This window comes from Galeopterus variegatus, unplaced genomic scaffold (genome assembly GCF_000696425.1).
Source record: "Galeopterus variegatus unplaced genomic scaffold, G_variegatus-3.0.2 Scaffold686, whole genome shotgun sequence".
In the NCBI taxonomy this organism is placed as follows: Eukaryota; Metazoa; Chordata; class Mammalia; order Dermoptera; family Cynocephalidae; genus Galeopterus; species Galeopterus variegatus.
Genome location: NW_007726797.1, coordinates 244202 through 271514, shown reverse-complemented (window position 1 = coordinate 271514; position 27313 = coordinate 244202). Strand labels below are relative to the sequence as shown.

At 41.3% G+C, this 27313-nt stretch overlaps 1 protein-coding gene across 2 annotated transcripts in view; it reads left to right on the top strand.

Moving 5' to 3' along the window:
* The window catches only part of TSPAN5 (tetraspanin 5), a 173358-nt gene extending 156869 nt beyond the window's left edge, over nucleotides 1-16489 (top strand). For both annotated transcript variants that reach the window (XM_008571383.1, XM_008571384.1), the window contains exons 3-8: nucleotides 2553-2699; nucleotides 6862-7032; nucleotides 9343-9468; nucleotides 11528-11575; nucleotides 11682-11798; nucleotides 14314-16489. In XM_008571383.1, the coding sequence (XP_008569605.1) occupies nucleotides 2553-2699; nucleotides 6862-7032; nucleotides 9343-9468; nucleotides 11528-11575; nucleotides 11682-11798; nucleotides 14314-14379 (675 nt within the window). In that variant the 3' untranslated portion in view covers nucleotides 14380-16489. The remainder of the gene's footprint in view (nucleotides 1-2552; nucleotides 2700-6861; nucleotides 7033-9342; nucleotides 9469-11527; nucleotides 11576-11681; nucleotides 11799-14313) is intronic.
* Nucleotides 16490-27313: the final 10824 nt, after the last annotated feature.

The following is a 27313-nucleotide window of genomic DNA, read 5'->3' as shown; positions in this document are numbered from 1 at the left end:
TCGTCATTGGGCATTGCCTTCCATACTTTGGGTTTCAAGATTTGAGTTAGTGACTATCGTTAATAATGTATTCTTGAAAAATGCTGAATGGATGTAAAGTATTCTTACCACAAAAATGATAACTATCTGAGGTAATGCATATGTTAATACCTAGATTTAGTCATTCTACAGTGTATATGTACTTCAAAACATCATATTGTGCAGTGTAAATACATACAATTTTATCAATTAAATTTTTAATTTAAAATAAATGAATTTAATTTAATTAAGGGTATGTTTTTTTTCTACCCAGAAAAAACAAGGAAAGATTTCAGGTAGTTTTCAACTGATAACTACCTGGGTATATTCTGGATCCATTAAAAATAAAGTTTTTGGTAGTCTTTCCCATGCTTTACGAATATTAGTTCCCCATAGCTCTCAGTAGTATCTGTTTCTAGTCCTGTATTTGCCAGAATTTAGGATTAAATGAGTAGGATCTGCAGTCCAGTGAGGCCCCCAAATGATTGTCGTTTCCATGGAAACAGTTGAAGGTCTCTCAATTAAAACTGCCCCTGCAGTCTAGAGAGAGTAAGTATTAAAATGAGTTTGTCTGAAAAGTCAAATTAAACCCAGAAGAGACAAATGGTCCAGGAACATACTGACAATTGGGATCATATTTTTTTTGTCTTTGGGAGAGGAATTGTCTTGATATTTCAGGCACAGTTATGTTTGCTTGTTCATTTGCTTTGCTGAGTTGCCCAGATGACTCTCCCTGTTATCCATGGATTGTGGAAGAGTGTTTGGGAACAGTGTGATCTTTGCTCGGACTTGTGTGTGAGTCACAAATAAAAAGCCCGTTAAAAATGGGTGTAATCATAGAATAGTCTTAAAGTAGGAAGAATCCTAAAGGTCATTAAGTCCCAATTTCCCATCCAATTTGGGAATCCCTCCTAGAGCACTGCTGGCAGAGTTCACAGCATCAGCTCCCTGTGAGGGGAAGCCCATATTTCTCTGGGCGGCCTTTGACTCAGTGCAGAAACCTGGTGCTATTAGAAATGCCTCTTCATAATAGAACTGACCTCTCTGTCAATTCCATCTCTGTTACCTCTTTCTGGTGCCAAGTGAACTGAAGCTATTTCTTCTCCCGTAATTAACTTTTAAAAATTTAAGGATATTATCATGTAACCCCCAAATCTGTTCTTCCTCTTTCTGAGCAGGTCAAAGACATTAAGACTTTAAATATTACCGTCTATGGTTAAAGGCACTCTGAGGGGGGAGGTTGGTTTCCTTCCAACACTGGGCCCTCACCACTGTTGCTTGGATTTTCTCTGCTTCTCTGGCAAGTTTTTTCTTAGCATCATTTGTATTGGTGGAGAATTGATTTCAGTATTTCTGTGTTTTCCTTCAATCTTCCTTGCCCCTGGAATGAGTGCTCATAGTTTAGAGCTTGGAAACCTAAGAAATACAAAATTCCATCAAATCATTGGTTTATGCAGCGTTGGGAATGGTGTGGTTGCTTTCTGTGAGGTCACCTCAGAAGTTAGTGAACACACCCTTCATTCCTAATAGTTTTAATAATCTCTCAATTCTTCATCTGTGACTTTATTTAAATCCTTGACCTTTTTTAAAAGTCCTTTAGCTATTCCTCATAAGTGTTCTGTTATTAATATCATATTGTCATTCTTAAGTTAACACCTCCCTTGAGCAGAAACAAACTGAAAAAAATCTAACAAACACACTACTCTTCTCCAAATGTTCCTGCAACCTTAAAATGGATTAAAACTTAAAACTCCTAAACTCAGGTGTTGATTAGTGCTGACTGAGAAGCAAGTGTGTGCCCCTATCCTCCCCCCCCCCACACACTTGGTAGGGAAAAGTACTGCAACAGACATTCTGTCCTAGTTCTGATCAGTAGTTGTGTGACCTCCAGCCACTCACCAAACACTCTGAGTTCCATTTTCTTCAAGTATAAAATAAATGAATACTTCCTGTTCTTCCAGGTTGCTGGGAGTGCTTTGACAACAGACTACTTAATATTAAGATTTTGTAGCAAACTATACCATGATACTTTGGGAGTATTTTGATTTGAGAGTTCAAAACAAATTTAATAAGAAAATAAAAGATTAGTGATATTGGGTATTCAAAACTCACATACACAGTTTCAAAATAACAGTAGCTGGTCTCATAATTTGTAATACGGGGCTGTGACCCTTTCTGGGTGTGAGAGGGTATGTTTTTCTTACATACCTGTTTTTTACTGAAGACCGCTTATATTTGGGGACATAGAAAGCAAAGTTAACATCCACGTTGTCTTCATACAGTGTTGGATGACAGTTTCCTTGGTTCATTTTTTTTGCTCTATATAGTTTTACCAAATATATGAACATATTTAGACCTTAGAAAGTGATTTCTTTTGTTTTGGTGGTCTCTTGAGTGTTAATTACACCTGAAAATCAGATGACTTCTGAAGTTTTGGGGGGGCAAAGGGGAAAAGACAAGTGCAGTAATCCTCACATGTTGGAAAACTGACCTCACATCCTGGTGCCTTGTCATGTGTTCTTTTCCACTCCCAGGGAGTTCTGTCCAACATCTCTTCCATCACTGATCTCGGCGGCTTTGACCCAGTTTGGCTCTTCCTTGTGGTGGGAGGAGTGATGTTCATTTTGGGATTTGCAGGGTGCATTGGAGCACTACGGGAAAACACTTTCCTTCTCAAGTTTGTAAGTATCACACTCTCGGCTCTCAGACTGAGAGCCAAACTCTAATCTTACATCAGGAGGACACTCTATCTATAGGCAAGATGGTGAGCTGCACCAAAGGCACTGACACATGACCCAGGGCATGCATTTCTTTGGGGAGAACACTAGACCCCTGCCATGCCTCCTTAATAATAGAAGTACCACCCCCACTTGTGCCATCTATAGAGGTTTTGTACAAGTGTATCACAAATTTGCAATCCAATCCCTAAAATACCTTTGGGACTAAGGTAGGTATATATTTTTTTCTTCTTTTAAGTTATTTCCCTCCCTCTTTCACACACATAGTGAGTGAAGAGTTGTGCAGGTAATTGTCTTTGAGAAACGAGGCATAAGCGCAGTGATTGTGACCTACCCAGATTAAATATGTTAAGCAGTAGAAATGAGGTAGGTGCCATAGGCCTCAACTACACCACCCACCACGCCCCCCATCCCCTTCTTTGTCCTCCGACCCTATTCCCCTCCCCCTTCCTCTCTCCCTCCTACACCCCAGCTGTTCCAAATCTTAGAATGTAAAAAATAATAATAAATTTTAAAAACTCAAAATAAAAATAAATAAATGTGTTAAGCAGTAGGTTTTAATAAATATGGAGAAACAGTAAAAGGTGAATTGCCTTTGTATTTAGCCAGTACAAAGTTCTCTGTTGTATGACCAGCATAATATTTAGATCCTTTATGTGGTGTTTGGTGTGATCACTTTAATGGGAATATTTGTAGAGGAGGGTTTTACCAGGGTATATATAAAAGTGTTAAAAGTAAAAGTAGAGAATGAAAAGTGAAAGCCTTTCCTTTGGAGATTCCTTCAAAAGGAGAATGAAATGGCATATGCTGACATATATGGGTCTTAAATAGTCTTGGTACATGCGTCCTAGGCCAGCTGAGTGTGTCTGTCAGCATGGAGCTTGGTGTGCTGGTGGGGCGTCTGCATTACAATCCTATGTATGAAGTGGCCACTCCTCTTTACAGGAGCAGGAAAAGGATCAAAAGGACCCACCTTACTATGGTGAGGGAAGATTGTGGGACTACTTCTAGAAAGTAGTCTGTGTAATATTACTTGTTATTAGAATCATTTCCAACCTTTGTTAATGCATCATCGTCCAGGGACGTTTTCATTTAAGACAGAATATATCCTAGAACTAGCCCCAGTGGCCACGCAGTGTGTGATTCTCCTCCCCTGCATTTCTGCCACACCATCCTCTGGCTCTAAGAGGGACTCACCGTGTCCCACCCGGGTTAGCCCATATCAAATCTAGGCACCCTGGCTCAGAGAAGGTTTTGAAGTCTGTTTAACCTGAAAGTTCATGTAGCTTATGCTAACAAGGAATACCGGAGGGTACCTGGTGTTACATACAATTCATGAGCACTTGGTTGTCTGTTGCATCCATGGGACTACGGCAGGTGGAGCTAGTTTCCCGAGACTCTGCCTGCCTTATCTGCCAGGTCCCTCCTTTCTACACACACACTACCAAACACTTCTTTCTCCACCTAGCCAAAGACCTGTGGAGCCCCAGGAGAGCTTTGTCTCTGATTATGCCTGGACAACTTGCCAGTCTCCTTGGCATGAGGTATCTAAATGCTGATCTTACCTTTACAGCTTTTCTGCAGCCTGATCAGGCCCTAGAGAATACTTATAGCCCCTGTTTTATCAGTTTAAGCCTCCATGCCCCAAAATGTGGGATCCCCTTTAACATGATTTAATATGATTTACTTTATAGTATTGTTTATAATCACAGTCCCTTAAATATAGTTTATTTTTCATAGTTGAAGATACCAGAGTTAACTGAATAGGCAGAAATACACATATTTCTCTAAGCACCTTAATTTATAAAGTCCTGTGTTGAAAATGAAGAGAATTAGGTTTTGGGGGCTTTTTTAAGTCTTGGAGAATATTTTAAATAGCCTCTCTCTCCATTTAGTAGAAACAATAAAAAAAAAAAAAAAACTGGCCTAGAATATTCTTTGAGTAAGAACAGTGAGATAAATAGGAAGTAAATGTCAACATGACTAAACAGCCTCAAAGATCTGATGCTTTAAGACTAGGAAAATTGCTGAAGGAAAGTACAAGAGCTTAGATACTGTGAAATAGAAATGGAGCTTCCTGGCTGACCAAGGCCCTAGGATGAAGCCTTTGAGTCAGTCTCTGCACCACTGGAAATAGGGGAATTAGCTGACAGGTAGCCTGGGGCATGTAGGTTTCTGCCAAATATTTGATAGGAATTGAATTTGGACTGAATTTTTGGTATGTATATTATGTAACATGATGAGAAAATTTACCAGGGGAACTAAAGAATGAACTTATCTAACCTTTATGGAGGTAAGAACAAAAATCTAATTAAAATCTTAACATGATTTCTGTCTTGGTGTTTTCTGTGTGCACTCATGCATGCTAACTATAATTTTATCATTGCTATAGTGTGAGAACTGTCATAGTTACATGTTTAAAGAGGTACCTAATAAAGGGAAGGAACTTGTTTTATACTGGGGGTAGGCATTGAGCAAAAGCAGTGTGATTTTTTTTCCCTGTCCTTTTTTCTAGATTGAAGAATGCTTAAATTGAAATTATTGGTGCCACTGATGATAATTAAGAACTGTTTGAATTCTGTTTCTAGTGAATTTACCAATAACAGATAACCAGGAGCTCTATAGAAACATGAAGGGCTAAGCTGGAGGGTCTAGAACTGGGGGGTCCTAGACTTTGCCAGGCACTGATTTCTTCCTTCCAGCCCTCCCCTTGCTGCCTGCCTCCCCCTCTCTGTGCTGCCCTTGGCCCTGGATAAATGCTGTTAGAGATATACTGATATGGAGTGTGAAATGCGCACACCCCCAATCACATAAGACTGTGGGGTCTCTGAAGGCAAGGATATGGCTCATCCTTGCACTGCAAAGCCCACCTGCCACAGGGCCTAACCCACTATGGGACATCAAGCAGATGTTTGCTGAATGGAATAAATGTTTCTTGTCTTTTAACAAGTAATGTGTCGTTTCCTTTGCCCTCCCCTTTGCCCCCTCCCCATCCAATACATTTTTCTCTTGGCTGGCTCTCTGCTTGCTGAAGAGAGAAACCACAGACTGCTTGGGTTCCCCTGCCTCCGCAGCCACCCTCTGTTCTTCAGCCTTCAGGACCTGTGCCCCTCAGCTGTGGCCCCAGTGTCGCTCCCTCTGCCATTGTCACCAGAAGAGTTTGCCTGCAGTATACCCCCTGGTCCTTCACAGCCCCATTTCTCATAGTCTGTTTTAGCGAAAAAACAGGGTAAGAATGTGGCCGGCAGGAGGAGGTGGAAAGAACCGTGGGCGTCAACAGCAAGTTGATATGACTAAGAGGAGGCTCTTCCGACTCTTCTAGATGGAAGGGAAATTTTTTCAGAGTTACAGGCAATTACCACATTGCCTTATGGTCTCTAGCCCTCCTTTTTAAACTCATGTTGCCTCCATTAGCCTTTGGCTGCACTTTGATGTTACATAAAATGTTTCCTGAGCCTGGTTCTTCCCAGAGGAAGGCGAGTACAGCTAAGATTCCTGAGAAAGCCCTCAACCCTGGGGTTTCATTGTGTCACAGTCACCGCCCCCGCCCCCACCCCCACTTCCTCTTTGACCTCTTTCCTAAGATGGAGACATCTGTACAGCAGGTGCCAAGGGGAATTAAAATAGTGTCTGAATCCATAAAAGGTTATATTGCATGCAGAATCAGGGCCACAGTAGTAATAAATGACAGGTGATCCTAAAATATTGGGATAATCTATCTTTCAAGTTAAAGAAGCTTACTAAAGGTAGGGGCAGGTCCTCGTTCAAGCGCCTGGCAGTACATTAATCATGAGGAATTCATTAGGCCTTAATGTGGGCCTAATGAGAAATTCCTATTATTCATGTTTGCTTATGGGCTTTGTTGGTTAATTACCAAATGGAACACCAGAGACCTTAAAATGTGATTATGAAATGATTTTTAATTTTAGAAAATCCTTTCTTGGACTGTAATATTCTATTAACAAATCTTAAGAAACTGAATATTATCTGCTTTGGAGATATATAACAATACAATGTAATTACAGATCTTTTTAGAGAGGAAGCATTTAACTATATATGATCAAAATAGTCCTTATAATTGTTCTCTTTGTGTCTTTTGTCTTAGTTTTCTGTGTTCCTGGGAATTATTTTCTTCCTGGAGCTCACTGCTGGAGTTCTGGCATTTGTTTTCAAAGACTGGATCAAAGACCAGCTGTATTTCTTTATAAACAACAACATCAGAGCATACAGGGATGACATTGATTTGCAAAACCTCATAGACTTCACCCAGGAATATGTAAGTTTAAATTTGGTTTATCTTCAAGTTTAAAATCTTTTCAGAACGATGACCCCATGAATATTCCTCCTGGCGTCTGCTTCAGCCAACTGGAAAATACCTCGGACTTTCCTGCATGAGTTTTTGTTTGTTTGCTTGTTTACTATTTTAAGACTTGCTCTATGACTTACAGGATTTGTAGCCTAAATGGAAATGTCCTTTTTTTGCTTGTTTCAATTTCTATTAAATCAGAGGAACAAAGAAGAAAACTCTTGAGCAAAAAGGTTATAATCACAGTAGTTTTTCCCATCAGCATTTGAAGAACATTGTTTTGCTGTCGGTTTAAAGTTTTATTTGGTTATTAAGTATGAATTTTTCCTTGTTCCTTGCCCTCTTTTAAGTAACCCTTCATACTTCACAGCTCATAACAATATACTTAATAGGATATTTGTCCACAAGGTCCCTAAAATATGCTTATCCAAATATCATTTTGGCACATGCAGTTAAAACCAACAATTTAGAAACTTCTAAGGCCTATTGGCTTCTAATGAGTGAAAAATTTAATCTGGCAGTAGAAGCCTGCCCACCCTATCAGATCTTGGAGCACAACTGTGCCTTGGCTCCTGCAGTGCAAACAAAGCAGCAGATGCCCTTTTTCACTCAAAATGTAAAATGATATAGACAGAGGGTCAAAAGACACAGATCTGGTGCCAAAAGCTGACTAGTTAATTACCTTGGGCTCACAGGATCTTGACCTGTTTCTCCAATAGTAAAATGGAAATAATAATAGCTACTATCTAACTCATGGAGATACTATGACGCACTAATGAGATGTACATGGTTTTACATTAGTCCTAAGGTATTATTGTCCTGTAAACTGGTAGTTCCTTATATACCTACACTGAGAAATTGGGAAAGCTGAGCAGACCTGGACAGCTGTGTCCATGGCATTAATGGACGTGGCAGGCCTGGAGGGCAAACAAAAGCCCAATGGACCAATGGCCTTCTTTGAGTTCTGCTGTGACAGTTTTCCAGAATGAGCTGGCATCACCTTTGATAAAGGGAAGAAACGGCTACATCAGCACTCGTCATGAGGGAGGCACCACCGTCCCTCATTAGGTTCTCAGCACTGAGATGAGCTGTGTTGGTTTTGTTCAGTGGCAGCAACAATTGTCCTGGAGTCAGCTGGACCTCAGGTGTGAAATTAGGCCCTGTGTCATCTCCTCCACGACTTCCCTGTTTTGCTAGCTCATGACGGATGCAAGCTCCCACCTTCCCAGGTATTATGCCTGATTCATTTGCATGATGAACCTGATGGAGCTTTGTAGGCAAACTGGAGACTCAGAACTCAAGCCCTCGGAGGACCAGATGAGCTTGAAGAATATATGCATGTTCTCTTGAATGCTGTCTACTTTATATGGAAATACTGTTTTTCCCTATGACTTTATTTTTCCATCATGGAGTTTTATGTTTTGAAGTAGCTATTCGTCCTGAAAGCCTTAAAATAGTCACGATTTGATATTTATTTAACTCAAAGAAGTAGAGATAGGCCAGTCCCAGGGAGTAATGAAGGGGCTTATGCAGCAGCCCTTGAATCAGGCCCTGTTTAAGACTCACCGAATTTAACAGCTCATTTTACTATATTTTAATTAGAAGACTGACTTTTTAAAATTGAAAACATAAACAAATGCTCTTGTTTAAAAAAAATTCAGAGTAGGAACAAATGTAAAGAAAAACTTTGGGGGTGATATATATGTTCACAATCTTGATTGTGGTGATGGTTTCACAATGTATACATCTGTCAAAACTTACAAATTGTACACTTTAAAAATGTGCAGTTTATTATATGTCAGTTACACCTCAGTGAAACTGATTTTTAAAAATACATTAAAATGTAGAGATTAAAACTTTAAAAAAGTAAGCTTCTCGGTAGCCCACCCATCCCCAGTTACCTCCTTGAGACGTTACCACTGTTGTTAGTGTCTTGTTTATCCTTCTAGAATGTTGTTCTTTATTCTTCTAGAATGTACACAAGCCAAACAGACCTTGTTCGGAGCTCTGCTGTGCAATTTTCTGCCTTTCCTCCACCAAACACCATGGGTCTCATCAATCGTTTAAATCACATGCCAGCACATCCTTACAAACCTTCAGCTTTAATTACTTTGAAAACTTTTACAGGGGCCATTTAGGTTCAGTTTGGCTTAAAAATAAGTTCTGAGACAGAGAGAAGGCTAGAGCTGGCAGAAGCTGGGTGTCGTTCTGGTGGGTGTGAGTGTAGGTGCCTGGTCGCCTCCAAGTCGAGATGTTCTAATTCTCTCCTGTTTGCTCTAGTGGCAGTGCTGTGGGGCTTTTGGAGCTGATGATTGGAACCTAAATATTTACTTCAATTGCACAGATTCCAATGCAAGTCGAGAGCGATGTGGCGTGCCGTTCTCCTGCTGCACTAAAGATCCCGCAGTAAGTGAATGCCAGCAACCTGGTGGCCTGCTCTGTGCACCACAGCAGAATGTGTGTGGGATGGGCTGAGTGGGTTTTTTTGTTGAAACCTCTTCTTACCCATTTATTACTAATCGTAGTTCCTGGAGGGGGCATAGTGCTCAAATCTTCCCAGTAGGTGTAATAATCGCTGACATCCTTTTAGCGATGTGCTGGTTCCTATTCTAAGCCTTTATGTGCATTGGCTCGTTAAAGTTCACAACATTCCTACCAGCAGATACCACCATTATCTTCCCCTTTCAGGTGAAGAAAGCAAAACACATGGAGTGTAAGTAACTTTCCAAGCTCACACTGCTCTCAGGTGATGGAGCTGAGCCTCAGACCCAGGCATCCTGCCCGAATCACCTGTTATTCCTTCTTTATGAGAAGGACAGGCTCATATGAGCTCTCTGCATTGGTTTGGGGTTAGTAACCCATTTCTTCCTGGCTTAGTTCTGGGGGAAATTTTAGAAGTAGGAGGAGAGTTTGAAATAAGGTAAGGCTAGACTACTTTGGAGAAAGACCACAGTCACCCAGACTCTTGGGTGTCATAGTGACTACAGTAATTGCATTTGGTATTTTATTTAAAAAAAGAAAAAAATAGAACACCTATTTGTAAACCATTATCTTTTACGACAGATTTGATTATATCTTGGGTCACATTTTGTGCCTGGTATATAGAAGGACTTAAAATGCAGCTCTTTTATTGGAAGTGAAAAGCCAGGATTGCGAGTTAGAGTGACAAATGTGAGAGGTTACTCCTGCAGTGTCGCTGCATGCTCCTGGCCATGGCCCTTCCAGGACTTTAGCCTCTCTCTGGCCCTTTAGTCCCCAAGTGTCCTCCCCAGACTCATTCTTCCCCCCAGCAAGCAGAGCTGAGCACTACTGAGTTCAGAGGTGATGTTCTTCCTGCAAGGTGGGACAGTGCCAGTTAGCTCAGTTGGTTAGAGCATGGTGCTAATAACACCGAAGTCCAGGTTTCAATCCATGTACTCACCAGCTGACAAAAAAAAGTGGGGGTCGGGGGTCTTGGGGTGGAAAAGCAGAATTTCCTGCAGGCTGCCCATTAGGAGTCAGCCTGGGCTGTTTCTCTTGGTTTGAAGGAGACTAAAAGAAGGAGAGTCATTAAGGACTGTGCCACCTTGGCTCTGTGACCTGGCCAGGAAAGCTGACCCTTCCTGCTGGCTCATTTTTCTCTCTCCTCTGAAGAGGGCCGAATGAGTGCCCAGCTCAGAGCCCCAGGTGCCCAGCACCCCAGGCAGCCTTGCCCCTGCCGCAGATACAGAACTGTGTGCTCCCTGTCTCCCGTTCCTGTCCTATACCACCAATCCATCAGGAGAATTCTGAAGATCCTGGGAAGGCATCATGCCTCGCCTTTCAACTACAGATCCTCTGGGTAGGGATATCTCATTCCATGAACTCTAAGCCAACAAAATCTTCCCCACACTTCACAGAGGGGAAAAATAAACTAACCGAAAAAAGCAAAACCCATGTTTTTCTGATCAGGCCCTGTGAGATGGATGTCAGACTGTCCATGTGATGTGTGGCCAGGGCATTGTTTCACTTTGAAATTATTAAAGTAATGCATTCTCACTGAAAATCTATTTAAATAATACAGACATATATAGATTAAAAGTAGAAGTCCCCCAAAAAGAACGAAAAGGAAGGTAGTCATTGTGCCCTTTAACTGGGGTATTTACCCATGTCTCTAGGTTCCTAAACCCAGATAAGTTAAGCTTCTGGAGGTTGGCAACACTTTGAATCTTGAGCCTCCTGAAGAGTGAACTTGCTGTCCTTTCTGATATTCCCTGAGCCTCAGTTTTCCTCATTTGTAAAACAGGCTGTATCTTCATCCTAATTCTGAAGATTGTCATAATAACCACATGGGATAACATATGTAAAGTGTTTAACATGGTGCCATGGTGTACGTGTCCAGATACACAGTTTATTACTGACACTTGGGGGACCTTCTGCTCATTCCTAGGTGAGCTTTCTCTCTAACAAGACTGGAGTTCACTTTTCTCTTTTCTTTTTTCATCAGGAAGATGTCATCAACACTCAGTGTGGCTATGATGCCAGGCAAAAACCAGTAAGTGGAACCTCATCTTGTCACTTTGCACAGGGTGTTTGGAGGAGTTTTTGCATATGCATGGTGCTGTATCTGTGACACTGTGCTCTCCTCTTCCTTTGTGAAGGAGGTTGACCAGCAGATTGTGATCTACACGAAAGGCTGCGTGCCCCAGTTTGAGAAGTGGTTGCAGGACAATTTAACCATCGTGGCTGGTATTTTCATAGGCATTGCATTGCTGCAGGTAAGACAAGGGTCCTTTGTGGATGTCACAGGGAAGAGATGCCCTGGGAGAGCCCCTGGCAGGACAGGAGCTTTGCTTAAGCATTGTAATATCAGAGTTTTTAAGACACATTAGAGGGCTGGGGAGCAGACCTAAACTATTTGGTTTGTATTTAAAGCTCTCATTTTAGATGGTACTGTCTTGAAATATTTCAGGAAAACTTTTTTCCATTTCAAGATGGAGAAATTCAATGGGTCAGTAGTTGCCTATGGGCATTCCATCATGGCCATGCGCTCAGTAATACTGCCTTATGGCAGCAGGGGCAGACATGAATGGTTGGAAGTAGATCTCAGTGGTAAAGTTAAGGCTTTGGGGAATTTCATAGAGATGCCGTGCCTCTTTCCCTCTCTGGACCGCCTTGCCACAGTGCTAGTGAGGAAGGGATCACCCACTTTTCCTAGGCAGTCTCAAGGGCTGCCTCATGTTGTCGATGTGATACTTTCTTTGGAGGGTCGCAAATGGGGCATATAGTTGAACAAAATTAAAGAAGATCTAAATAAATGGAAAGATATCCTGTGCTCACAGATTGCAAAACTTAGTATTGTTGGGGCCGGCCCGGTGGTGCACTGGATAGTGCGCCGCTTGGGAAGCGCGGCTGGCGCTCCCGTCCGAGGGTTCGGATCCCACATACAGACCGGCTCCCGCTCACTGGCTGAGCGAGGCGCGGGAGCAACACCAAGGCTTGCAATCCCGTTGCCGGTCCCCGGTCCGGTACGGGGGCAACACTGAGGGTTGCGATCCGTTGCCGGACACGGAAAAAAGACAAAAGACAAAAAAAAAAAAAAAACAAAACTTAGTATTGTTAAAGTAGTAATACTCCTCAAATTGATCTACAGATTTAATACAGTTCCTACCAAAATTCCAATTGCCTTTTTTTAAAAAAATGGACAAGCGGATACTACAATTCATATAGAAATGCAAGGGACCCAGAATAGCCAAAACAAACTTGAAAAAGAATAAGGTTGGAGAATTCACACCTTCCAATTCAAAACTTACTACAAAGAGACAGTAATCAAGATAGTGTGTACTTGAGTAAGGTTAGCCATATAGATCAGTGGAATGGAACTGAAAGTCCAGAAATAAACCCATAAATGTACAGTCAGTTGATTTTTGACAAGGGAACCAAAACTGTTCAATGGGGAAAGAATGGTCTTTTTAACAAATGATGCTGAGAAAACTGGACATCTGTGTGCAAAAGAATGAGTTTAGATTTCAACCTCACACAGTATATAAAAATTAACTCAAAATAGATCAAAGACCTAAATATGAGAGCTAAACTATAAAACTCTAGAAGAAAAACATAGGTGTAAATCTTTGTGACTTTGGATTAGACAGTGTTTTCTTAGATATGACACCTAAAGCACAAGCAACCAAAGGAAATATAAATTGGACTTCATCAAAATTAAAAACCTCTGTGCAAAAAATGATACCATGAAGAAAGTGAAAAGATAACCCAAAAAGTGGGAGAAAATATTTGCAAATCATTGTCTTGTATGGGTCTAATACGTAGAATAAATAAAGAACTTTTACATCTCAGCCGTAAAAAGACAAGCCCAATTTTAAAATGGGCAGAACATCTGAATAGACATTTCTCCAAAGAGATACAAATAGCCAATAAGCACATGAAAAGATACCAACATCATTACTCACTAAGGAAATGCAAATCAAAACCGCAATGAGATTTCACTTCACACCCACCAGGATGTCTATAATAAAAACAATAACAAGGGTTGGCAAGGATGTGGAGAAATTGGAATCTTCATATGTTGCTGGAGGGAATGAAAATGATGCAGCCTCTTTGGAAAACAATTTGGCAGTTTCTCAAAGAGTTAAACATAGAGTAAGAGTTACTATATGATCTAGCAGTTCTACTCCTAGGAATGCACCCAAAAGAATTGAAAACATGTTTACCCAAAAACTTGTACATAAATGTTCATAGCAGCATTATTTATAATAGCTCAAAAGTGGAAACAATGCAAATATCCAAAAACTGATGAGTAGATGAACACAATGTGGTATATCCTTGTGATGGAATATTATTCAGCCACCAAAAGGAATGAACTACTGGTACATGTGGATGGACCTTGAAAAAATTTCACTACTTGGGAAAAGAGACACAAAAGCCCCATATTATATGATTCCTTTTATATGAAATGTGCAGAATAAGTAAATTCATAAAGACAGGAAATAGATAAGTGGTTGCCAGGGCTATTGGGATGGGTACATGGGAATGACTGCTCATGGGCGCAGGGTTTCTTTTTGGGATGACGAAAATGTCCTGTAATTAGATAGTGGTGATAGTTGCATAGCTTTGTGAATATACTAAAAACCACTGAATTATATACATTAAAAGGATGTATTTTGAATATAGGAGTTTTATCTCAAGTTTTAAAAATCAAAGATAAAGGGAAACAGCCAAAGAAAAGCCTATTGAAGTTAAGAATTTCACTTGACTCATTTTTCCTTCCTTTCTCAGATTTTTGGGATATGCCTGGCCCAGAATTTGGTTAGTGATATTGAAGCTGTCAGGGCTAGCTGGTAGAACCCTCAACAGCTGCTGTTAAGACACTGGACAGACCCAGCCTTCGTGACCCTCCCACGTGCTGAACTGATATTCACACTGCACGGACCTAATCACGGAGGCATCCTGCAATCTCACCTAATGGAGCTGCCAAGAACTTGTTCTTGGGGGGGTTAGACTGGGAAATGCTGCTCACTGACAGAATTTAAAAAAAAAAAAAAAAGTGGGAAAGTCATTGCGCCGTGAATCTCTACTGTAGCCATGAATTTATGGATGGTTGGATGCTTACCAAAAAAGAAAAAAAGAGAGGATGGGGGAGCAGATGTACTTGAATTTGTGGAAAAGTCTTGTGTTTTACTTCCATAATTGGAGGGCTGGGAGGGGCTGTTTTGCTCTTCACCACACCCTGGAGGGCCTGCCTTCTGTTCCATGGCCCGAAGAAGTGCATCTCTTCTAAAAGTCAACCTCTTCCCTGGGAGGGCAGTGGTTTTTGGCATCCTTCCATGTACATTTCAAGAAACTGTTGCAACTATCATCTGCGAAGAAAACAGCTTGTCTTTGGGTTCAGGTTTTGAGATCGTCCTCAACAAGTAACTTGGTTGACCAACTTGGTCTTTCCTGGAGTGTCTCCTTAGAAGAAAAGTTGTGTATTCCCTGTGCACTGAGCAAGTGCCTTGGAAGACTTCATGATGCCGTATTTTAGCAGGACTGATCTTTTTTCTAAGTAGGCCTAAGCTTTATTTATCAGTGAAATCTAAGGAGAAAATGAGGTTAATGAAGAGGTATTAGTTTAATACTCCCTCACCCCCACCCCACCAAATTAAGTAGTTGGATTCTTTGGAAACTCTGGAATACTCTGGGTTGTTTTATTTGTTTTCTGTCTTCCAATGTGAAAGCTATGATACAGTTCCTGTTAAATTTTAAAATGGTTTCTTACTGAACTCAAATATCAATTTTTTTGTATAATCTTACCTGCATGACTTGTGAATCTGGACCCATCATCTCCTTTTCCAGCCTTCCTGCAAACGTCTAAAAATGTTATTTGGTCAGCATTTATTTCGTAGGCTCACGGCCTTGGGAGGTTGTGGTGTGTCCTCTCAGCCTGGCGGGGAAGAGACGAGCTGTGCCATCACAAGTGCTTCCACGGACTCAACAGTCTCTCCCAGTGTCCATCTTAGTGGCCTCTTCTGCACCCTCCCTTCTTTCTCTTTGAGTGGAATTAAACTCAATTCCAAAACAGTGTTGACACACTCAAGAAGCTTCTAATGGGTCTTTTTATTCTTCTTCTGGGTTTAGCTTGCTTTTGTTAAAAAAAAAAGTGCATGGCCGAGCTTCGTGTTGCAGACTAGCTGTCAGGAAGGTAACAAAGCACAAGTACTTTGGAGGGGAGTGCCTCGAACTGGGGCAGTGTTCTGTGACACAGGATGGGAAACCACTTCCAGGCGCTGCCACCCCTCCCCCACTCCAGGTGGGAGGGATGAGTTTTGCCCCCACAGATTTTAACCCGCCAGTGTCCACTGGCTGTTTCTCTCCTGGGGGATAGATATTTAGTCTATGGGACACTGAGAAAACCACAGGCGTGTTTTACGGTGGTGACACATTTGCCAGCACATAACTGGGCAGCCAGCTAGCATACTTTGTGGAAAGTTAGCAAGGTTTTCCATCTTAGCCCCATGTTGCATTGTGGTGGCTGATGAGTGTGTCAATCTGCTTAGAGAAAGGACAGAAATTCTCTTAAAATCTCATCTCTGCAGTTTGGGTGTTTGTATGACTCTGCATGTGTGTGTTTGTGTCTCTGTATAGGCAGAGATGTTTGTTCCATATTTTGGCTTTTAGACTATCTTATTTTATCCCTGCGCCCACCTCAGTTGTCATTTAGTAATGTCATTCCACCATGGAGAAGACATGAGCTCTCCAATTGGCACTTCTGTCTTTTGTTCATTACCTCATTCTCCAGTGGACTCCATCTGACCAGTTGATTCAGATCAGGCAAGATCCCCACCCTTTGGCACATGGTGAAAGGGGAAACAGCAAGTCTAAGTGAGTTTTAAATTTTAATCACCCTTTATTTTTTACACTTGAGAGTGGTTGTAATAAAAGCTGTCATTAATAAACTTGGTTCTACCTTTCATTGAGTTATGTCTTCATTACTTTGCCCTTGAAATTGTGAAATGCTCTAATTCAGTGGCTCTCAAACTTAGGCTTGCATCAGAAAAACCAGGAGGGCTTGTTAAAACACAGGTGACTGTGTTTGCCCCATCCCCAGAATTTCTGATTAAGTAGGTCTGGGGTGGGGCTTGAGAATTTGTACTGCTGACAAGTTCCCAAGTGATGCTGTTGCTGCTTGTCTGGTAACCACATTTGATTTTGAGAAGTGCTGCTCTGATCCGGTTTTCCAGGAGGGAAAGGAGGCTGGTAAGGTTTTGTGGCCGAGAGAAAAGCTCCTTTGCACTGCCCTGTGCAGACTGATGAGAGACGGGCTGGAGCCAGGTGTGTAGGAAATCTGTCCCTGAAGTCGTATGCTGGTTACCATCACCTGGGACCATGTAAAATGCAGATCCCCAGGCTTTACCCCTAGCAGTTATGGAGTGGGAGACGTAGGGTATGTAATTTTTAGAAGCTCCCATGAAAATTTAATGCACAGTGGAATTTAGGATTCATGGACCTAAATCAATGTCGACAATATTCACAGCCTTTTTATGAGAAAATTATTTCTTGCCGTCCCTTGGAGCAGGAATCTTACAAACCCATTTGCAAAATAACCAACTTAAATGTCTTTTTTTTTTTTTTCGTGTCTGGCAACAGGATCGCAACCCTTGGTGCTGCGTCCGCCCCTCGCTCAGCCAGTGAGCGGGAACCGGTCTGTATGTGGGATCCGAACCCTCGGCGGGAGCGCCGCCACACTCCCAAGCGGCGCACTGTAGCAGTGCGCCACCGGGCCGGCCCTTTAAATGTCTTTTTATTGGGAATTATCACTGCAGAAGAAGGCTTCTGTCTTTAAAACTGATTAAACAATTTTCAAACATCAAATGAAAAGAAATATTAAGATTCATATAGTACTCTCAGACGCTGACACTATATCCCAAGACCTGTTAGAGGAAAATTTTGCCTTACTTCCCTGGACATTTGAAAGAAATGTTATTTTGATTTTAAGGAAACTTACCATTGGTGATTGGAGATGACTCATCCCTGTTTCTTGAGTTTTCTTATCTGTGTGAGGTAATTGGCCCTGCTTGCTCATTGCAAACTCAGGCCAAGAAAGGAGAAAAATCACAGCTTAAATGTATAAGGATGCCTTGCCTACCAAACTCAGAACTTGAAGGAAGCGTCTTCAGTGTGTAAAAGAGACTTTAGGGGAAGAGGAATACATTTCATTTTATTTCTGTTGTTCGACTAGTTACCACAAACATTTTCATAATTTAAAAAGTTCTTAAAAAACTCAGGAATTAACAAGTAAAATCTTGCATTGCAAAGTACTTGAGAAAGAAGCGCATTTACTTTTTCAACTGCCCTTTCTCCCAGTTTTCTTCTCTCAGCTTTCTTCTTGCTTCAGGCCGCGGTCGTGCTTTCCACAAGGGGATTCTTCCAAGTGTCTCTTGGTTTCTTATGCAAAATATCGGATCACTCAGGCCCTGAGTGTGTGTGGCAGGAATGGAACACGGTAGCAGTTTTGAGGCGCTTCTCAGCATCCGTTCCCGGCCCGCCCGGACAGGAGCCCTGGGCAGCCTGTGGGCCCGACAGTGAGGAGCGGAGCCCGGCGCCCCGACAGGCCCTCCTGCTCCCGGGAAATTCTGCTTGGCCTTCCAGGGAGGAAGCGGGAGCCTCTGCGTAGAGCCTGGCCGGCACCGCCCGATGAGGAAGCCCAGTCCTTGAATGGGAAGGAAAATGCATTTGCCTGGAAATACAGTAGCGTTGGCTTTATCATGATGACGCCGTGAAATCTAGACGTGACAACAGGCAAAGCAGTTGATGTACCGGGTGGGGAGTAGGGAGCAGGGAAAAAGCCAACCTGAACGGGGTCCACAGCCATCACCCGCTCACCGAGCCCCCTTTTTTGGAGTGGTGTGCTACAAAGGTAGCGTTTATGAAATTACACTTTTTAGGACTTCTCTGAGGGATTAAATACAGCTTCCTTTGGAGTATTCATGCTGACTGGTTCTCTTGCAAACTTGTCACCAATTAGACGATGGATACCTGATTTAGTCCCCTCCTGGTGTCCATTAACCCCAAACAAACCCCTAGGGACCTACCCTGGCCAGTGCAGTTTATTCCTCCACTCTAGAAGCTCCCAACTGGAGCGAAGCTGAAGAGCAGAGGCTAGTTCATGGGCTTTGTGCTGCGTGAATGTGCTCCAAAAAGAAAACACCGGCACGCAAACAAGACAGTGCTTCCCATGCTGTGCCCCTCACCGGACGCCTGCTTGCGTTATATGTGGGGAAGCCAACGCGAAAGCCACCGTTTAAATCTGGAGAATTCGTCGAGTACGGGGGTACTTCAAAAAGTCCATGGAAAAAGGATTAAAAAAATGCAAATCTCTCCGTGAACTTTTCGAAGACCCCATGTAAGCTTTTGCATTTGCAGAGCCGCTGGTTTGAACAGGAACGTTTTAGTGGCCTGCCCCCTAGTGTCGACCAGGTAGAACAGCTGACGAGTTGAAATGGTTACTTCAGGGATGAACACAGGAGGGTGTACAGCTTGTGTTGTGTGCCTAGGGTGGGCATTTTAATACTTTTACACACTCCTGAGAATGGCATGGCTTGATTTGGAAATTTAGGGAGCAGCTAATCTGCTTTTGTCACCATCTATGTCCCCATCTTGCTGCTGGGATATTATTAGGGTGTTGCTGGAGGTGCCCGCAGGTCGAAGCTGGCCCCTGCGCTCCTGTCAGGTCTTAGATGCAGTTTCTTAGATGGCAGTGAAGGTCTAAAAGTGCTCGTCTGCCAGGCGGGAGACTCTGCATCTTCACGGCACTCGTCAGTGGGGTCTGCACCCTCCCTCCCAGGACACACCACCCTCCACTAGAAGAGACGTTTGGGAGACCAGTGGCCGATCTTGATTCCTCTTCAACACGAGCAACTCTCCTGAAACGATGAAAAGAATACCCCTTATATTTCCTCTAAAAACACCAGTGTGTTGGGAGAGCAAGGTGCGGATAACACCAAGGTCTAGGGTTTGGATCCCCTTGCCAGCCACCCACCAAAACCAAAAACCAACCAAACAAAAAAATGTGGGTCACCTGGAGTTTGCTTTGATCTGAGACTTTGCAACCGTGATCTTTAAAGGTGGTGGAGACTGACTTGCATTTTAGGAGTTTGTTGTGTGTCGAATTGTTTTCCCAACATTGTTGAAGTCAGTTCCTTGGAATATGACCTTATTTAGAAATAGGGTCATTGCAGATTTAATCAGTTCAGATGAGGTCATACTGTAGTCAGGTGGACCCCTACCCCAGGAAGACTGGTAGCCTTATAAAAAGGGAATTTTGGGGGCCGAGCCCCGTGGCGCACTCGGGAGAGTGCGGCGCTGGGAACGCAGCAGCGCTCCGCCGCGGGTTCGGATCCTATACAGGGATGACCGGTGCACTCACAGCGCTCACTGGCTGAGCGCGGTGCGGCCGGTCTCAAAAAGGACAAAAAAAAAGGGGGGGGGGATTTTTGGACATGGACACACACAGGTAGAACACCGTCTGCACATGAAGGCAGAGATCATGGTGATGCATCCATAAACCAAGGAATGCCAAGGTTTCGGGCAAACCACCAGAAGATAGCAGAGAGGCAAGGAACACATTCTCCCGCAGAGCCTACAGAAGAAACCAACCCTGCCACCACCTTGATTTTGGACTTCTAGGTTCCAGAACTGTGAGAGAATAACTTCTGTTTAAGCCCCACACTTTGTTATGACAGCCTTAGGAAACTAGTACACAGTTTGATTGCCTGTGGCTGGTTTTCAGGCTGGAAGCAGTAGGGCTGCTCCTAGACAGACGTTTCTCTGGTGGAAGGACGTGTGTGCGCGCGCCCGCGCTCCCTATTGTTTGAATGGATGCACCTGAGCATCTGCTTTAAGCTCCTGAAAAGTCTTGACACGTTTTGCGGGACATTTTAAATCTAAGGAATGCTTTATTACATTGTGATTAAAAGTCATGGTGCTGCTTTCTGTATTTATTTGACGTAAACTATCTTAAATTCAACTTGTTAGAGTGATTAAGGTTTTTATAAATACAGTTGCTATTATTTCCGTGGCTTGTGCTTTCCTTAGTCTTGTTACTTTTGTGACTAAATCAGTTCACTGGTTTGTGACTCCTTGCTGCAAGTTGAGTACTAGGGTGAATGCCTCATCTGTCCTGAAAGCCAGGGCTCACAGACCCCTCAAGTCTGTTGCACAGACTGGGTCACAAACCCTCCACACGTAGGTCTGTGAGCTAGGTAATAGAAAAAAAAGGTTCTGGGAGCTGTGGGTATAGAAAAATGAATGGGTTTTATTCAGATCTAGGAGCAACTGTCCCAGTGGCTTCTCTGAGAGTTCTGAGAAGCACTGTGGACCAGAGCTGTTAGTCTTTTATACTTAAGTCCACAACCCTGGACACCTGGGTGCCCATACACAATTCACATTAAGTAGTAACAAGGAACACCTGAGGATATTTGCAGCAAATGCGCGCAAGATTCTGAACATCTGAGGGGCCCTGACCATTTTCCTATTTTTCCCAACATGTACCTTGAAATAACAGATCACATTTACTGAAAGTTTACATTGTCTCAAGCACTGTGCTATAGTCTGCCTATATTTCTGAGGAAATGTAAACTGATGGAGGGAAAACCCCACACACGTGGAAAATTTAGACTTCATCCAAAGCCGAACTGACATCCTCTAGGTTGGTGCTGGTTGAGAAATGGGAAGAACGCAGGGGGTGATGGGAGACGGTCTCCAGGAGGAAGAGAGGCCTATCTGGGACCCCAGGGAGAGGGAAGAGAAACATTCCAGGGTAGGAAGAATAAGGCCCTGGGAGACCATACAGCTTCTAGACTGCAAGAGTAGGCAAGAGTGCTGATAAGCAGTAAGAAGGTCAAGTATGGAGAGTCTCAGAATTGTGGCCCGGTCCCTGGCACATGCCAGGCACTCAACACTTTGCTGAATGATCAGGTGGGTAATTGAGGTGATTGGTAATCCCCTCATCTGCAACGAAGGTCACATAGAAAGTAGAAGTTTTGGTAAAATTGGATAGAGTAGGTACAAAATCCATGCAACCAGACAGGAATATTTTAAAAATCATTCCAAAAAGCTTGTCAGAATCATTGAGGTATTTGTGGGAGGCAACACCCCATGCCCTCTCAAGTCACTAAAACTTTACAAACCTGAAAATTAAATGGCCTTAGAGCTCTGCAGGTCAGCAGGAAACACCTATTTTCTCCTTGTTCTCCAGATTCTAGGAGGATGCAGAACCCAGTGGCAATGGTCTGAATGTTGTCACCACAAAATTCATATGTTGAAACCTAATCCCCAATGTGATGGTATTAAGAGGTAGAGCCTTTTGGGAGGTCAGGAGGTCATGAGATGGAGCCCTCATGAATGGGATTGGTGCCCTTATGAAAGAGGCCTGGGGAGCTCATTCACTCCTTCCACCATGTGAGGACACAGAAGGCTCCATCTGTAAGGAACAGGCCCTCACCAGACACTGAACCTGCCGGCACTTTTATCTTGGAGTGCTCAGCCTCCAGACCATGATTAATAAATTTCTGTTGTTTATAAGTTACCTGGTCTAACGTATTTGTTACAGCAGCCTGAACAGACTAAGACACCAGCTGTTTCCTCCATCCAGTCCCGTTGTCCCTGTGAAATTTCTAGGACCTGCAAACTGGTGGGGAGATGACCAGCGTTGCAGTGGAAGGGGTTGCATTGAAGCATCTGGAGGTTGGAGGTAACAATCTTGTTTTTCAGGTTGAAGCCAGGCCCTTGCATTAGAGCAGCAGTTTCTCACCCCTAGATGCACATTAGAATCACCTGGGAGCGTTAAAAAGAAAAAAAAGCTATGTAGCCTTCCTTTTTAAAGCTCCCAGGTCATTCTAATGTGCTGCCAGAGTTTCTAAAACTGTGCTGTGAACATGAATCACCAGGTCTTAATGCAGGTTCTGATTCAGTAGGTCTTGAGTAGAGCTGGAGAGTCTGTGGTTCTAACAAGCTCTTGGTTGATCTGATGCTGCAGCCTGCAGACCACACATTGAGAGGCAGGGACAATCTAGAGGTGGGCCTCATTTAGGGCTGTGCAAAACGAATACCTTATCATCGATATTTTTGGTAATATCCTTCCTAAAGTTACTAAGCAGAACTTTTCAGGTCTGGGAAGGAAAATACATAATACATAATTACATAATGCAAATACAAAATACATATTGACTATAAATAGTCAATATGTATATATTTGTTATTAAATAAGTTTTATTCTAATTACAAAACTAAAATCTCAGAGCATGAAACCAAAAGAATAAATAACTTATCTGTATTTTCACCATCTTGAAGTATATACTTGTAATATATTAGAATGTCTTCCCATTACTTTGTTTTAAAGTGTATAATACTGTTCATACTATTTTGTGGCCTGCATTCTTCAAATCAGAACATTTGCAATGTCAGTGAATATTTCACACAATAAAAATTTCTATGGTCATATAGGATTCTTTATATATAGATATCTATCTAGAGATCAGGGGTTTTCAAAATTTGGTCCATGGACTTTTGGGTGTTCCCAAGACCCTTTCATAGGGTCCACAAGGTCAAACCTATTCCATAATAATACTAAGACATTATTTTCCTTTTTTTGTTATTCTTTCTGGGTGGAAAGTGAAGTTTTTCAGAGACTACATGGTATGGTGATGTCATTGACAAGCTAGCGGAATGTGTGCTTGTGTATTTCTGTATTTTAAACATTTCTCCCTTCTAATTTCTAATATGATAAATATCCTTAGAAATAATCTGTATAAAAGCTCTTTAGGGGCCTCAATCATTTTTAAAAGTGTAAAGGGGTCCTGAGACCAAAAAGTTTGAGAACTGCTGATGTAGATAAACCATAATTTAACTAACCAATTCACTACTATTAGAAATTTAGTCTCTTCCCGATTGAATTAAGTTGCAGTGAACTTTTTTATACATTTCTTATACTTTGCACATAGCTCTAGTTATTTCTTTAAGATAGACTCATAGTAGTGGAATGACTGGATCAAAGAATTAAAAATATCTAATTTGTGGCACCTACACATTTAAGCCTTATTTAAAGCTGTGCAAAATTAATACCTTATCATTGATATTTAACTTTTAAAGTGAACATTGTTAATTTTAAGATTTGCACCTAAATCAAAAGAGGAAAAAAATCTTACTAATGTCATTTATCTGCTCCAGATTAGCATTTCTGATAACCTAATAAAAGATTAATGACAGTGTTACACTTCTCACTGTGTAACAGAGATGCAAAAAAGATTACTCAAAGCAACATGAATGCAGTGAGAAACCCGAAGAGACTGCACCTCAGCAACTCTTCTGTTAGAAGGAGAAAACTGGGTACAGCCTCGATTCAAAGTTATCTTCTGTTTTTTATTGTAAAGACAAGGAAGTTTCACAAGAAAAATCAGTTGACTCGATCATTTCAAAAGCACACGAAGACACGGGCAATGTGACAAAAGTTATCTATGGCTAAGTATAGCTTAAACAATGGAAACCAGTAACATCGTTTAAAGTAACAACATGACACTTCAAAGTACAATTTGTAAAAAGCTAAGTTGATCAAACTGTGATCATTATCTAATCCAAAATATAACCTCTCCCTAGATGATTTAAGGAAGAGTTGCATTCTTACGATTAAATCTAAGTATAATTGTCTCTAAAGTTTCCACCAACAAACAGCTTGCCATTAGCAAGCATTTTTTTTCATTTTTCCCTACAGCAATTCTTTAAAATCTCTTAACAAGATCCGTATGTCAACCCCCTGTTAGCTCTAAAATCATTATACAATCTCACACCTAAACAGTGATTAGAGTTGATTGTGCACTAACAATTGGGCTGTTGTGCGCTAACTGTAGACCATTGTATCTTAACCAAGGACTTTTGTCCCACACATGCATTACCTAAAAACCCTGTTCTAAAAATCAACTGAGAATCAACACATACTTGATTAGAATTGGTTAGATAGGCTTTTTGCCCCACTAACTGTGGGCTTTTGTCCTATTAGTTTTTTGGCTAAAGAACCCTGTCTAAAAGTCAAACTAGAATCAAGATTTTTAACCCTCTACAGCCAGTTATACCAGAAACCCAAATCTGTTGTGATGTAGGGATCCAATCACCCCCAAGATGTTTAGAGCTCAGAGCAGCACCCTCTCTCCCATCACTTGGTTAGAGTGTGCTGTGGGTTGAATGTCCCCTCTAAATCTCATGTCAGAACTAAATCTGATTACAGTATTTGAAAGGTAGCCCTTTAAGAAGTGATTGGATCATGAGTAATGGGTTAATGGTTTAGTGGGTTGTCACAGGTGTGGACTGGTGGCTTTATAAGAAGAGCAAGTGAGCATGTTAATAAGTGCTCTCGCCCATTCTTGCCATGTAATACCCTGAGCTTTCTTGGGACTTTGCAGAGACTCCCCACCAATAAGGAAGCCTTCACTAGATGCGCCCCTCAAACTTGGACTTCCCAGCCTCCAACTTTGTAAGAAATAAATTTTATTTTTATACATTACCCAGTTCTAGTTATTGTGTAACAAGAAACAGAAAACAAACTAATACAGACTATAAAGTAATGAAGTAAGAAAATGACTCTGAAGAGTATGTCATACCTTTCTAGGAAAGATGATCTCAGAACCCTGGCTTTAAGTCCTAATTTAATTTCTACTGATGTTTTCATTTTTTTTTTTAATTGAAACGTAATTGATTGTACATGTCTATGGGGTACAGAGTTGCATATCAATACCTATGTGCAATATGTGATGCTCAAATCAGGATAATTAGCATATTCAATATTATACAATGTTATCGTTTTTCATGGCCCTTTATCAATTGCTCACTCCTCTTCCCCCTCCCCCTTTCCCACCTCTGGCAACCTCAGTTTTGTTTTCTCCTTTTGAAAGTTCAGTATATTACTGTGATTGCTGTATCTTTTTAAATTTTATTTATTTATTTGCTTATTTATTTATTTATTTATTTTAGCTCCCACTTTTGAGTGAGGACATGTGGTGTTTCTCTTTCCATGCCTGGCTTATTTTGCTTAACATACATTTCTTTAAGTTCATCCATGTTGCTGCAAATGGCAGAATTTCATTCTTTTTTATGGCAGAGTAGTATTCCATTGTTTAAATATATCACATGCTCCCACTTTTGAGTGAGGACATGTGGTGTTTCTCTTTCCATGCCTGGCTTATTTTGCTTAACATACATTTCTTTAAGTTCATCCATGTTGCTGCAAATGGCAGAATTTCATTCTTTTTTATGGCAGAGTAGTATTCCATTGTTTAAATATATCACATTTTCTTTATCCAGTCATCTGACAATAGACATTTAGGTTGGTTCCAACTCTTGGCTATTGTAAATAGAGCTGTGATAAACATGGAGTGCAGGAATCCCTCTGACATGATGATTTGCATTCCTTTGGGTATACACCCAGGAGTGGGATCGTTGGATCTCAGGGCAGTTCCATCTGTAGTTGTTTGAGGAACTTCCATACCATTTTCCATAATGGCTGTACCAATTTACAGTCCAGCCAGCAATGTAGGAGTGTTCCCCATTCTTTCCATCCTCACCGGCATTTGTTATTTTCTGTCTTTTTGATAATAGTCAGTCAAACTGGGGTGAGATATCTCAATATGGTTTTGTTTTGGCATTTCCTAGACGTTGAGTGATGTTGAGCATTTTTTCATGTGTCTATTAACCATTTTTGTATTTTCCTTTGAGAAATACTTATATAGCTTCTTTGCCCATTTTTTAATTGTATTATTTGAGTCTTTCTTCTGTTAAGTTGTTTGAGCTCCTTGTATATTTTAGATATTAATTCTTTGTCAGATGTATAGTTTGCAAATATTTCTTCCTACTCTGTAGGTTGTCTTTTTGTTCTGTTAATTGTTTCCCTTGCTGTACAGAAGCTTTTTAATTTGATATAATCCCATTTGTTTATATTTCCTTTTGTCATCTGTGCTTTTGGAGTCATATTCATAAAGTCTGCCCAGACCTACTTCCTGAAGTATTTCTCTTATGTTTTCTTTGAGGAGTTTTATAGTTTCAGGTCTTAAATTTAAGTCTTTACTCCATTCATTTTGAGTTGATTTTGGTATATGGTGAGAGGTACAGGTCTAGTTTCATTCTTCTACATAAGGTTGTCCAGTTTTCCCAGCACCATTTATTTAAGAGGATTCTTTCCCCCAAAGTATGTCCTTATTCTTTTGTCAAAGATAAGTTGGCTATAAGTATGTGGGTTGATTTCTGGGTTCTCTATTCAATTGTTCTGAGTGTCTCTTTTTATGCTGGTATCATGCTGTTTTGGTTACTATAGCTTTGTAGTATAATTTGAAGTCAGGAAGTTTTTTACCTCCAGTTTATTTATTTTTATTTTTATTTTTATTTTTCTCAGGATTACCTTGGCTCTTTGAGGTCTTTGTTGGTTTTTCTATTTCTGTGAAGTCATTAGTATTTTAATGGGGATTACATTGAATCTGTAGATTGTTGCAATGTTAATTCTTCCAATCCAAGAGCATGGAATGTCTTCCCATCTTTTTGTGTTCTCTTTAATTTCTTTCAGTAGTGATTTGTAGTTCTCATTGTAGAGATCTTACACCTCCTTGGTTAAATTTTTTCCTGGGTATTTTAATTTTTGGTGACTATTGTAAATGTGCTTGCTGCCTTGATTTCATTTTCTTTCTTTCTTTCTTTATTTATTTTCCTTTTTGTCTTTTTTACTGACTGGCAACGGGATCGCAACCCTCGGTGTTGCACC